Here is a 13,486-nt window from a genome sequence, read left to right on the forward strand (position 1 = left end):
GGGAGCTCCCGGAAGTGGCCGGCGCCGCGCGGGCCAGGTGGGTCTGGGTGCGGTCCGCGGGGCTCGCGGCCGGAGGGGAGCGCTCAGGCCCCTCTCTCAGGCGGCCCGTGCCAGGCGCGCGGGACTGAGGCGCTGGCCACGAGCCGCGCGACTGGAGGGCCGACCGGCGGACGCCCAGGCCGGCTGTGGAACTCCCTCATCGAATGTGGGACCGGCTGACTGGGGTGCCGCCTGAGAGAGTGCTTCAGCGGCGGCCGCATGGCGGGGGTGCGTTTCTCACTGACAGCCGGCTGTGCTGTGTGGCTGAGGAGGACGGGGCGTGAGCTTCCGAGGGGCGTTGTGTGCGGTTGTGAGCGAGAGGGTTGGGGTGCGGCCGGCCGTGTGCCTGGAGGCGTGCCCGCGAGCGGCCGCCGGCCGACTGACCGACTGAGACGGCGGCCCGGGGACACGGGCGACCGCGGGAATTCGCCGCTGTGAGGGCCTGTGAGGGCCTGTGAGCTCCGCACGGGGCGACGCTCAGAGGTGTTCTGCGCCCGGGCATATGTCGGGGTGCGTTTGACTGTGTGACAGGTTTTGTCGGGCCCGAGATCTGGGTGATCGGCGGCGCTGAGCACGTCTGGGGCAGAGGCTGTGCTCTGCCACGTCGGCAGCCGGCCGCCCGTCTGGGGCCGCGGCCGTGTCCCCCAGCAGCGCCGTGCGCTCCGGTCGGCGGGAGGCTGCGCGGCCCGCAGGCGGCCCGTTCAGCACGTGCCGGCCGCCTGCCGGGCCTGTTCCGGACGCCTGTGGCGGAGCGCCGTGGCTAGCCTCCCAGCAGCCCTCTGAGGTAGGTGCCGGCTCCGGGACGGCTCCGGCAGGGCCCACTCTCTCCAGTCGGTTCGGCCCTCGGGCCGCGGCCTTGACCCGGTGTGAGCTCCGGCAGGGCCCGCTCTCTCCAGTCGGTTCGGCCCGCGGCCTTGACCCGGTGTGAGCTCCGGCAGGGCCCGCTCTCTCCAGTCGGTTCGGCCCTCGGGCCGCGGCCTTGACCCGGTGTGAGCTCCGGCAGGGCCCACTCTCTCCAGTCGGTTCAGCCCGCGGCCTTGACCCGGTGTGAGCTCCGGCAGGGCCCGCTCTCTCCAGTCGGTTCAGCCCGCGGCCTTGACCCGGTGTGAGCTCCGGCAGGGCCCACTCTCTCCAGTCGGTTCAGCCCGCGGCCTTGACCCGGTGTGAGCTCCGGCAGGGCCCACTCTCTCCAGTCGGTTCAGCCCGCGGCCTTGACCCGGTGTGAGCTCCGGCAGGGCCCACTCTCTCCAGTCGGTTCAGCCCGCGGCCTTGACCCGGTGTGAGCTCCGGCAGGGCCCGCTCTCTCCAGTCGGTTCGGCCCTCGGGCCGCGGCCTTGACCCGGTGTGAGCTCCGGCAGGGCCCGCTCTCTCCAGTCGGTTCAGCCCGCGGCCTTGACCCGGTGTGAGCTCCGGCAGGGCCCGCTCTCTCCAGTCGGTTCAGCCCGCGGCCTTGACCCGGTGTGAGCTCCGGCAGGGCCCGCTCTCTCCAGTCGGTTCAGCCCGCGGCCTTGACCCGGTGTGAGCTCCGGCAGGGCCCGCTCTCTCCAGTCGGTTCAGCCCGCGGCCTTGACCCGGTGTGAGCTCCGGCAGGGCCCGCTCTCTCCAGTCGGTTCAGCCCGCGGCCTTGACCCGGTGTGAGCTCCGGCAGGGCCCGCTCTCTCCAGTCGGTTCAGCCCGCGGCCTTGACCCGGTGTGAGCTCCGGCAGGGCCCGCTCTCTCCAGTCGGTTCAGCCCGCGGCCTTGACCCGGTGTGAGCTCCGGCAGGGCCCACTCTCTCCAGTCGGTTCAGCCCGCGGCCTTGACCCGGTGTGAGCTCCGGCAGGGCCCGCTCTCTCCAGTCGGTTCGGCCCTCGGGCCGCGGCCTTGACCCGGTGTGAGCTCCGGCAGGGCCCGCTCTCTCCAGTCGGTTCAGCCCGCGGCCTTGACCCAGTGTGAGCTCCGGCAGGGCCCGCTCTCTCCAGTCGGTTCAGCCCGCGGCCTTGACCCGGTGTGAGCTCCGGCAGGGCCCACTCTCTCCAGTCGGTTCGGCCCTCGGGCCGCGGCCTTGACCCGGTGTGAGCTCCGGCAGGGCCCGCTCTCTCCAGTCGGTTCGGCCCTCGGGCCGCGGCCTTGACCCGGTGTGAGCTCCGGCAGGGCCCGCTCTCTCCAGTCGGTTCAGCCCGCGGCCTTGACCCGGTGTGAGCTCCGGCAGGGCCCACTCTCTCCAGTCGGTTCGGCCCTCGGGCCGCGGCCTTGACCCGGTGTGAGCTCCGGCAGGGCCCGCTCTCTCCAGTCGGTTCAGCCCGCGGCCTTGACCCGGTGTGAGCTCCGGCAGGGCCCACTCTCTCCAGTCGGTTCGGCCCTCGGGCCGCGGCCTTGACCCAGTGTGAGCTCCGGCAGGGCCCGCTCTCTCCAGTCGGTTCGGCCCTCGGGCCGCGGCCTTGACCCGGTGTGAGCTCCGACAGGGCCCGCTCTCTCCAGTCGGTTCGGCCCTCGGGCCGCAGCCTTGACCCGGTGTGAGCTCCGGCAGGGCCCGCTCTCTCCAGTCGGTTCGGCCCTCGGGCCGCGGCCTTGACCCGGTGTGAGGTCAGTGCGCAGGCGGCCGGGCTATAAGGCAGATCCGTGCGCACGCGCCTCGGAGACTGTCAGCAGGGATTCCCCAGAACAGGCGCTCGGGGGTGTAAGAGAGCTCGGGGTCCTGCGGCATCGCTCCCATCCCCGCCAGCCCTGCCTCGCCTCCCGCGTGGACGAGCGCGCCCAGCCCTCCCGGGTCCCTCCTTGTGCTCGGCACCCGTTACAGCGCACTTGACGTGGGCCGTGCCATGGGCGCTGTCGGTCCGGCGGGCCCAGTCCCGCTGGGGCCGCACGCGGTTACAGCCCGAGCTGGGAAGAGGGAGACGCAGGGCGCTCGGGGTACTTAGCTTGCTCCCAAGTGCTCGGGCCGCGCTTGGAGGAGAGGGCAGGTAACGAGCAGTTTGGAGGACTGCGAGAAATTAGGTGCAGAGAGAGACCTGAGAACACCAGAATAACAGGGACAAAGGCTGAAAAGATGGGGCCTGGGGATAATGGCAAGGACAAGGTGACAGGAGGTCCACGTGAGCTTCATGGTGGGGTTAGGGGCTAGAACCCAGTTTTGCCAGAAGTTGCCAGCTGCCCCTGAAAGGCTTCAGGATTGGGGTCTTATCTTACTAACGTTTGCTTCTCCCTGTGCCCAGGGCCACGGCTCAAGTGCCAACCAATCTTTGTTACCTCTTTTCTATTGTAGCCATCTTAGCAGCTGTGAAGCGGTGTATCATGGGGGTTTGATTTGCATTTCTCTGGTAGCCATGACATTGAGCATCTTTTCATGTCGCCCGTTGGCTCTTTGTATATCTTCTTCGAAGAATTGTCTGGTCAAAACCTTTGCCCATTCTTTAACTGGATTATTTGTCTTTTTATGATGGAGTTATTTAGATACGGGTTCTTTATCAGATATATAATTTGCAAATATTTCCTGCCATGTCGTGGGTTGCCTTTTTGCTTTCTTGGTGGTATCCTCCAAATCATGAAAGTTTTTAATTTTGATGAAGTTCTTTATCTACTTTGTCTTTCATCACTTATCCAGGAAGGCTTTGCATTTTTTTTAATTAAAGTATAGTTTACACAATATTATCTTGGTTTTAGCTGTACAACATAGTGATTCAACAGTTATATGCAGTACAAAATGATCACAATAAGTCTAGTTACCATTTCTTACCATACAAAGTTAATACAATATCTTTATATTCTGTGTGTTATACATTACCTCCCCTTAACCTATTTGTCTTATAACTGAAAGTTTGTACCTCTTAATCCCTTTCACCCAGTCCCAAACCTCCTTCTCCTCTGGCAGCCGTCAGTCTGTTCCCTGTACCTATGAACCTAGTTTTGTTTTGTATGTCCATTTGTTTGTTTTTTAGATTCCACGTGTAAGTGAAATGAAATGGTATCTTTCTTTCTCTGTCTGACTTATTTCACTTAGCATAATACACTCAGGGTCCATCCATGTTGTCATAAATGGCAAGATTTGGGCGCCTGGGTGGCTCAGTTGGTGAAGCGACTGCCTTCGGCTCGGGTCATGATCCTGGAGTCCCGGGATCGAGTCCCACATCGGGCTCCCTGCTCAGCGGGGAGTCTGCTTCTCCCTCTGACCCTCTTCCCTCTCATGCTCTCTATCTCTCATTCTCTCTCTCTCAAATAAATAAATAAAATCTTAAAAAAAATAAAATAAATGGCAAGATTTTATTCTTTTTTTATGGCTGAGTAATATTCCAATATATATATGGGCTGCATTTTCTTTATCCATTCATCTATTGATGGACAGTTAGGTTGCTTCCATATCTTGGCTATTATAAATAATGCTGCAGTGAATATAGGGATGAATATATCTTTTCACTTTAGTGTTAGTATTTTTTGTTGTTGTTTTTAAAGATTTATTTATTTATTAGACAGAGAGAGACACAGTGAGAGAGGGAACACAAGCAGGGGGAGTGGGAGAGGGAGAAGCAGGCTTCCCGCCAAGCAGGGAGCCCGATCCCAGGACCCTGTGATCGTTACCTGAGCCGAAGGCAGACGCTTAAGGACTGAGCCACCCAGGCGCCCCTAGTGTTAGTGTTTTTATTTTCTTTGGATAAATGCCCAGAAATGGAATTGCTGGATTATATCGTACTTCTGTTTTTAATTTTTTGCATTATTTTTAAGTTTATGCAGAATACTGACCAAAATTAACTGTACCCTGGGTCACAAACCAAGTCTCAGCAAATTTGAAAGGATTAAAATTGACTAAAGCACATTTTCTGAGCACAACAGTCTTAATCTGGAAATCAACAATAAAAAGACAACTAGAAAACCCCAGTTATTTGGAAATGAAAGACCAGATTTCTAAAAAACCCATGGATCAGGAAGAAACCACAACAGAATTTAGAAAATATTTTGAACTCATTAAATGATAATGAGCATGCAGCATCAAACTTGTGGGTATGCAGCTAAAGCTGTGTTTAGAAGGAAATTTATAGCCTTAAGTACATGTATTAGAAAAGAGAAAAGAAAGGCTGAATGTCAATTATTTAAGTATCCATCTCAGAAGCTACAAAATAATTAGCAAGTAAAGTGAGGGAAAGACCATGTAGCTAGCTGGGGAGTGTGTGTGAGATAGGAGGGAGACCTTGTTCTGTGTGGGAGGAACACTGTAAGCAGACTGGCCATGGGCTGAGGCTGCCTTGGTTTGTAGCTCAGCAACTCCCCATCCCTTCAGTATCTGGGAAACTTTGAGCAAATCTTCTCCTCCTCTGTATCTGTTTTCATATCCGTAAAATGGAAAGGAAGTTCCTACCTCCCGAGTTTTTGTAAGTTTTAAATGAGTTACTGTATGCAAACGTTTATAATGGTGCTTAGCACCTGATTATTTTGAGCATCTGTGTCTCTGTGAGAATGAGTTACATCTTACAGGCCCCAAGTCTGCATCTGCCCTGCTCTACAGGTATGAGCAGAGCCCCAAGTTCCACATGATGACAAAGTTCTGGCATTCCTGCAGACCCAGTTCCAACACTCCAGCCATCCTGTGCCTCACTTTTGTGCTGCTCCTTGATGGCCATCCCCAAGAACGCTCTGAACCCAGTGCCCTGGGAACAGGATGGCTTTCTACGCGTGAAGGTGGAGGATGAGGAGGCCAGCCTCTCTGAGATCCAGAAGTCTAGCTCTGGCCACACTGCCCACCCTGAGGCTGCACGTCTTCGTTTCCGGCGCTTCTGCTATGAGGAGGCTTCCAACCCACATGAGGCCCTGGCCCAGCTCCGTGAACTGTGCCGCCAGTGGCTGCAGCCTGAAGCACACTCCAAGGAGCAAATGCTGGAGCTGCTGGTGCTGGAGCAGTTCCTGGGTGTACTGCCCCCCACGATCCAGTCCTGGGTGGGTGCCCAGTTCCCCAAGAGTGGTGAGGAGGCTGCCATGCTGGTGGAAGGTCTGACTCGGGCACTCGACAAGAGAGGTGAGAGGGAGCGACTGGTAACTGTTCACAGCACACTGTGGGCAGAGCCTGGACTGGAATGTGGGGAGTGCAGGGTTTGGGCTTGGGGTCGCTCACACATGTACTTGTCACCTTTGTACCTCACCCAAACTTTCACACAATGTACAAAGCAGATATGTTTTGATTGCTAATGACCAAAAACCCAGCTCAAACTGACTGAAGCAAAGTAGGGAGGCTTTGGGCGCCTGGGTGGCTCAGTTGGTTAAGCGACTGCCTACAGCTCAGGTCATGATCCTGGAGTCTCGGGATCGAGTCCCGCATCGGGCTCCCTGCTCAGCAGGGAGTCTGCTTCTCCCTCTGACCCTCTTCCCTCTCGTGCTCTCTATCTCTCATTCTCTCTCTCTCAAATAAATAAATAAAATCTTTAAAAAAAAAAAAAAGTAGGGAGGCTTTGTGGCTATATCCGGGAGCTTAGTTGATGGTATCAGGACTTTTTTTTTTCTGTTTCTCAGTTGGGTTTTCCTACATTAGCTTTGCTCTTTTTTTTTTTTTTTTTTTTTTTGAGAGAGTGCACAGAAGCGGGGGTGAGGGGAGGGGCAGGGGAAGAGGGAGAAGCAGACTCACCACTGAGCAGGTAGCCTAATGGGGACTCGATCCCAGGGCCCTGAGATCATGACCCGAGCCGAAGGCAGACACTTAACCAACTGAGCCACCCAGGCACACCTAGCTTTACTCTTAAGTAGCTTCTATCCTTAGAGACAAAATTGGCTCAGCAACCCAGGCTTATATCTTATCAGTGTGGAAACCCCAGGGGAGAACACTAAAAGGTTCCTGGGCTGAGGCCCACTGAACTGGTTGGGGTCTTGTGCTTGTCTTATGGCTGACCAGATCCCAGGGACTAACATGAGCAAGGAAAACCGGGCTGCTGTGGGCTGGAAGCCTGTGGGGGTGGGGGTGACAGAAATGCCAGGTGTCTCCATGTGTCCCCTCTGAATCCTCCGTCTGCTGGCCCTGTAGGATCTGGGTGAGTCAGACCTGCCCTTAGCCAGAGTCGGCACTGTGGCTCCGGGGGACCAACACAAATGTCCCAGCCCAGGGAGGTCCTATAGGATGCAGGGAGGCTGCAGCCCTAGGACAGTCGAGAGCAGGGAGTGAGGGCTTCTCCCAGAAGGGCCCGGCCTGGCCCAGCCTGGCCCGGCCTGGCCTGATAGTGGCAGATAGCGTGTGTATGCCAGGACCAGGGAGGAGACGTGCTGTGGGTAGGCAGAACAGAAATATGATTAAGGCTTGGTAGATCCAACCACTGCTCCTCTTCCTCCTGTGACTTTCTTGTGCCTCTGTTACCCTGTCAATAAAATGGGAATTGCAGTCATATGCCTACCTCAATGTCAATGCCTGGCACAGATTAAACACAGTGGAGACTGTGGCTGTTAGGACGATTTTTTAGCTCCTTGAGAAACAGACCTTTCTGGAGAGGTTGGTCATGTGCCTTCCCTTGGCCTCATCAGCTATGCCCAGGCAGAGGTCACAGGCACAGGGAGAGGGGGCAGTGGCGCCCTCCTCCTGCAAGGTCGAGGTTTTCAGAGAAAAGGCAATATGGCACTGAGACAAGGAGAAGGAGCTAGCAGTCCAGGCAGAGGGAGTGGTGCAGGGGAAGGCCCAGTGGTATGATATGGACCAGTGCATTCTGGGAAGAGCAAGTTGTGCGATGTTTCTAGAATAGAGGAAGAAAGGGGGATGTGGGACCAAGCATGTGGCTGGGGAAGCTGGGGAGTTAGGAGGACATCTGTGGGCTTAGAGGAGGAAAGCTGAAATCTCAACTTGGCCACTAACTAACTGTGTGATCTTGTACCAGTTAGTTACTCAAGACCTTCCTTCAGCTGGGCCTCAGTCTCCTTGTGTGAGGCACAGTTGTTGCATTATGTCCTTGTGAGAGCGGATTGAAGCTGAAATGAGGCAATGGAAATGACCAACTGTACTTGGAGACTAGCACATAACAAGAGGCTAAGAATGACCAGCAGCCCTGGAAGACGAGCAGTATAGTGTCCCTCTCGTACAGGTGGGGAAGCAGGTGCAGACAAAGGCTAGATTGCCCAAGGCCCTGGAGCTGGCTAGTAGCAGAGCTGGGGCCCCACTGTGGACTCAAGCAGCAGCTGTTTGCCTGTCCCCATCTCTTCCTGGAATCTGTCCAGTACACGATGCTCTTAAGTGTCCCCAGGTGCCCTGTGCACCCATCAAGGGTCAGTTCAGTTCAAAGGTCAGCTCAGGCACACTGCTACCTCAGACACAATCCAGTCTCTGGCTACCTTTTAATCACACTCTGCCTTCACAGCCATTTAGAGTGGGCCTCAGGCCTCCCGGGGTCTTAGGGAGGCCAGGTAGGCGTGTCACCCACTCACCCTCAGCAGCAGTTGTCTACTTAGGGCTCAAGGTAGAGTCTACTGTAGAAAATTGCACAGTTGTCAGCATCTAGAACTGATTCCCTCATTCAGCCAGTATTTACTGAGCAGCTGCAGAAAATGCTCAGTAGGCTGTCTAGGTCCAGGGGGAAGGCACCGAGAGCTGGGGCCTGCTCAGGGGGAGTGAGTACGCAGGCACTTGGCAGGGACAGATCCCTGTGTGTGCTTACTTGCTCTCACTCTCAGTGTTTCAGTTCAGTTCAACCTCGGGGTCTTCCTTCTGACACTTGAGCCAAAATCAGCAGCCTTGAAGAATGGAGAGTTTGGGGAGGGGGAGGATTGAAACCTGTGATCCAGTTTTCGGTGGTGTGGGAGGACAGCCCTATGCCCTTGTGTCATCCAGGACATCAAATGAGAAACTTTCCTTTGGAAATGGGGCCAAATGTCAGGAGTGGCTTTGTCTCCCCTTACAGAGTGAGACCAGGACCCAGGCCAAGTTGGGGGAGCCCTGTGTGGAAAGAGTAGTGATGCTGTGGTTTGGATTATTTCAGGATGGGATCCGGGAGCCAAGCTGTCAGAGGCAAGCTGCAAGCAGAGTGATTTGAAAGAGTCAGAGCCATTAGACAGGGCCACTGAAACCCTCATAAGAGGTATTTCCCAGGGACCCACTTTTGGTGATGCTTGTGAACCTGAGGGCAGCTCAGAGAGGCAGGCAGGACTCTCGGAGGAAACCTGGACAAAGTCTGTCCCCCAAGAGATGGATTTCAGGAAAACTTCAGAGCCTCACAAGGATGTTCCCACCAACCAGCCCAGCTGTGAATCGGGTGTCTTGGGGAATAGTCCCAATGTGTGGCCAAATTTCACTTCACAAGAGAAGACACCAGAAGAGAAATTTGATCCAGTGGATGTTGATAGGACAGAGCCTCCGTGCATTTACTCAGGGAGGAAGTCTTCCAAGTGTAGTGAATGTGGGAAAACATTCCAGAGCCCCTCAGCCCTCGAGACACACCAGAGGAGCCATTCTCGGAAGACACCCTACACCTGTAGTGAGTGTGGGAAAGCCTTCAGTCGGAGCACTCACTTGGCCCAGCATCAAGTCATCCACACGGGTGCAAAGCCCCATAAGTGTAAAGAGTGTGGGAAGGCCTTCAGCCGGGTCACCCACCTAACTCAGCACCAGAGGATCCACACTGGAGAAAAACCCTACAAGTGCGGGGAATGTGGCAAAACGTTCAGCCGCAGTACCCACCTCACTCAACACCAGCGGGTGCACACAGGGGAGAGGCCCTATGAGTGTGATGAGTGTGGGAAGGCCTTCAGTCAGAGCACCCACCTGACTCAGCACCAGCGCATCCACACTGGGGAGAAGCCTTACAAGTGCGACGCTTGTGGGAGAGCCTTCAGTGACTGCTCAGCTCTAATCCGCCACCTGAGAATCCACTCCGGAGAGAAGCCATATCAGTGTAAGATTTGTCCGAAGGCCTTTGCACAGAGCTCCTCCCTCATTGAGCACCAGAGGATCCACACAGGAGAGAAGCCATACAAGTGCAGTGACTGTGGGAAGGCCTTTAGCCGCAGCTCAGCCCTCATGGTTCACCTGAGGATCCACATTACAGTACTGCAGTAACCAAAGAAAGCCCTTGGGACATAGAACAACTTCCTCTCAGAGGCTCAACATCTAAGAGAAACCCTAAGTTCCAAAAGAACAAAGATCAGGGTAAGTGATTGATAGTACCCTAAAGTGATAAGGTGCTTCAGGGCAGACTCTGGGGCTGTCTGGGAACAACTCTGCATTTGGAGACCCAGAGGGAGGCGCCTGATGAACACAAAGCTATTCAGGCTAGCTGGAGAAGCTTCCAGAAGAATCCTACTTCCCTCCATACCCCACTCAGGCCCATCTCGGAGAAAAGACAGCTGAGCTGAGGACTTGGATTGGTCTTCAGAGTCAGGTCAATTGGGGTGAAGTTTCTGTTGGGACTCAATGGTCCCAAGATGCTCTGGACAGAAAGGCTCCAGCTTCATGTTCCCATGTAGCTGCTCTCCTTGCCTTTTCCTCTCCTGCTTAGCCCAGGAGGGATGCCAGCCCATGCCCACCTCTGTGCCTTCACACCTACTCTTTCGCTCCACCTATTGTTGTCTAACTCCAAGGCCAACCTGTGAAGCTGCCTCTTCTCTTCTATGAGGCCTTCTCCAGGCCCTCAGTCTCTCTCACATTCTCCCTAATCAAGGGTGTGGCATGATGCTTGCCCAGCATCTGTTTCTCCTTGCCTTCTCCTGTGTCGCACCAGCCATCAGCCCTGTTGGTTTTGTCAAAAACTCACCTCTAGGGCACCTGGGTGGCTCAGATGGTTCAGCGTTTGCCTTCAGCTCAGGTCATGATCCCAGGGTCCTGGGATCGAGTCCCATATCGGGCTCCCTGCTCCTTGGAAGCCTGCTTCTCCCTCTGCCTCTCTTTCTCTCTCTCTGTCTCTCATGAATAAATAAATAAAATCTTAAAAAAAAAAAAACAACTCACCTCTAATCTGTCTTTACTATTCTCACCTTCTTTGAGCCCTCATCACCTCTCATCTAGATTCCAGCTGGGGTCCCCTGCCTTCATTCTCTCCCCTGACCTCCCCCACTGTTTCATTCTCCACACCAGCCTCCAGAGGGCTCTTCCTGCAATCCAAACCTGATTGTGTCACTCCATAGTGGAAAGCTCTCCAGTGCATCACCTTCTGCGGCAAAGCTTTCTGAATGGGTTACAAGTATGCCAAGACATAAGTCTTGGCCCCAAATAACCTCTCCAGGTACCCTTGTATGTGCGTGTGAATATTGTCATTTTTCTGTGTGTGCAGTGATGTGAAAAATGGTTTCAAAGTACTGCCCTGTGGGATATATGTCAAACTCCTTCACCTGCCATTCATGATCATTTGTGACCTGGCCCCAGCCTCATCTACTGTAGTAGCCCCACCTTCCACACACCAGCCATGTGGAATTACTTGTCGTTCCTGAAGAAGCCGTATTTTTCCCACCTACGTGCCTCTGTACCTGTGCCTGGAAACCTCTCCTCTTTCCTCCCACATGTTTCACATATCCCTCCCTAACAAAGCCTCCCCTACTTCCTTGAGCAGACTTCAACTTGCCTTCTCTGCTTCCAGAGCACCTCCTTAACTTCTCTTTAACTTCCTACCATGTTGTATTTACTCCTTGCAGAGCTTGCAGTCTGTGTTTCCCAAAGACACTGTGAGCTTCCAAAAGCAGGGGCCATGTCTTATTCTCAATATCCATAGCACAGGATGCAATAGGCTCTGACCAGTGTCTGTTGAATGAATATACTGTGACTGATGCCTTCCTGGAGGCAGTCACCATGCTGCACCCTGCAACCTGATATAGGTCTACATTGCTGTCTCCCCAACACCCAGCAGGGCAAGAACAATTGATTTTCCCAGAGCCCCAGCACTCAGACAAGCGTGGCGTACAGTGGCCTCAATAAAATGTTACCATATTGAGTCTGCCCTTTCTATCACCCCAGAATCTCCCTGGACTCGGTGGTTGCCAACACGCTGTCAGTGCCCTCTGACCTTCTCTCACAGTTCTGTATCCCTGGCTGTCTTTCAGGGTCCATGTCTGTAACTGGATGTCACAGCCTCTGTTCTTAACTATCAGGGTGTCATTCTTCCTCTCTTTCTCTGATGATCCCATCACATGTTAACCATCTGACCTACCATACTGTTTTTTTACTGTTCATTGTCACCATCTCTGTGTTTCTCCCTGTGTCTTGAACTCATTCCCTCTGTGTCACAAGTAAACAGAGTCACACAGACCAAGGAGTGAGGTTCAGAACAGGAAGGAGGAATGTTGAGACCCAGGGAAACAGAGATCTTGTGACAATATCTCTGAGAAAGTCCCAGATATACAGACACACAGGCAGACAGCCACTCATAGTGAGACCAGGGCTGAGAGACTCAGAGAAAGTTGACAGACATAGGGAAAAGCTCAGGGATGAGAGATACACATTCCTAGTGAAATGATCACACAGGCCTCCAACAAGCCTGCAGGCAGGGGAAAAGATGTGGGCCTAAAGTCAGTCTGCAGAGCCCCGCTCCTCCCAGGCTGCTTTTGGGACCTCGGATAAGTGACTTCCCTGAACCTCAGTGACCTGCTCATCTGTAAAGCAGGAATTAGATGACCTGCCTTGTTTAACACCCAACCCAGGGCCTGGCCACTGGCTTGTAGTATCCATCTCCACCTCTTTCTGCCCCTACTTTCCTGGCCTTTGGCACTGAAAAGCTGAATCTCCACCCCCTGGTTCTCTGAGCATCTCCAGCACGCATTTTGTCATGAGATATGTGTTTTCCCATGTTTGTCTGAAGGGGGAGGAAGTCGGGGGGAAAAGGAATCATTAAGGATCTACATGTATAAAAAAAAAAAAGGATCTACATGTGTTTTTCAGTCTGCCAAATAATTTATGTACATCATCTCACAACATTCTGAGGGCAGAATGACCGTCCCCATTTTATAGAGGAAGGGATGTGGCCAAGTTTATACTGCCAGAGACTGGAAGCACTGAGATTTGAAAGCCTATCCAAATATGTCAGCAATTTCAATAAGCACAACTATATTCAACAAACTAAGTAAGACAAATACTAACATTGGATTTCTTTCAAATCCAGACATAATGTTCTTTAGAAGAAACACATCTAAAATGGGAAAATTGAGGGTAAAGGAATAGCAAAGGATATTCAAGACAGACATGAATCTGAAGAAAGACAACAGAGCTATATTATTTCAACAAAATAGATGTTGACACAGAAAAGCATTATTAGGGTCATAGGATCACTATTTGTTTTGTTTTGTTTTGTTTATAAAAAGGAACAATGCATTAGGAAGATGTGATAGTTTGAAACCAGAGAGCTCATGACATCCTTATTAGGGAACAGAATCACAGAAACTGATAAGACCATACATGTAGTTGGAAATGCTACCACATTCTTTGTAATAATAGCAGAGAGAATATTTGAAGAAATAATTACTGGAAACTTACCAAATTTGGCAAAAGGTCTCAATTTACAGGTTCAGAAAGCTCAGTGAACCCAAAACAGCA

The 13,486-nt window shown here is 53.5% G+C and overlaps 1 protein-coding gene across 1 annotated transcript; it reads left to right on the forward strand.

Annotated features, from left to right (window-relative positions):
* The first annotated feature begins 46 nt into the window (after positions 1 to 46).
* On the forward strand, positions 47 to 11,891 carry ZSCAN22 (zinc finger and SCAN domain containing 22). Its single transcript, XM_028093343.2, has 3 exons — positions 47 to 267; positions 5,570 to 6,022; positions 8,952 to 11,891. The coding sequence occupies exons 1-3, from the start codon at positions 204 to 206 to the stop codon at positions 10,025 to 10,027; spliced, it is 1,593 nt and encodes a 530-aa protein (XP_027949144.2). The 5' UTR covers positions 47 to 203; the 3' UTR covers positions 10,028 to 11,891.
* The last annotated feature ends 1,595 nt before the right edge of the window (positions 11,892 to 13,486 follow it).

The sequence above is a fragment of the Eumetopias jubatus genome, unplaced genomic scaffold (assembly GCF_037043125.1).
Source record: "Eumetopias jubatus isolate StellerSeaLion01/CBP00866 unplaced genomic scaffold, mEumJub1_p1.0 scaffold_10, whole genome shotgun sequence".
NCBI classification, from domain to species: domain Eukaryota; kingdom Metazoa; phylum Chordata; class Mammalia; order Carnivora; family Otariidae; genus Eumetopias; species Eumetopias jubatus.

What these genes read in the sequence shown, in the direction of transcription:
- ZSCAN22 (XM_028093343.2), top strand. Translation starts at nt 204, where the DNA reads ATGTGGGACCGGCTGACTGGGGTGCCGCCTGAGAGAGTGCTTCAGCGG. An exon ending in GCGGCGGCCGCATGGCGGGG is followed by an intron (nt 268 to 5,569) that starts GTGCGTTTCTCA and finishes GCATTCCTGCAG; the next exon opens with ACCCAGTTCCAACACTCCAG. An exon ending in TCGGGCACTCGACAAGAGAG is followed by an intron (nt 6,023 to 8,951) that starts GTGAGAGGGAGC and finishes GGATTATTTCAG; the next exon opens with GATGGGATCCGGGAGCCAAG.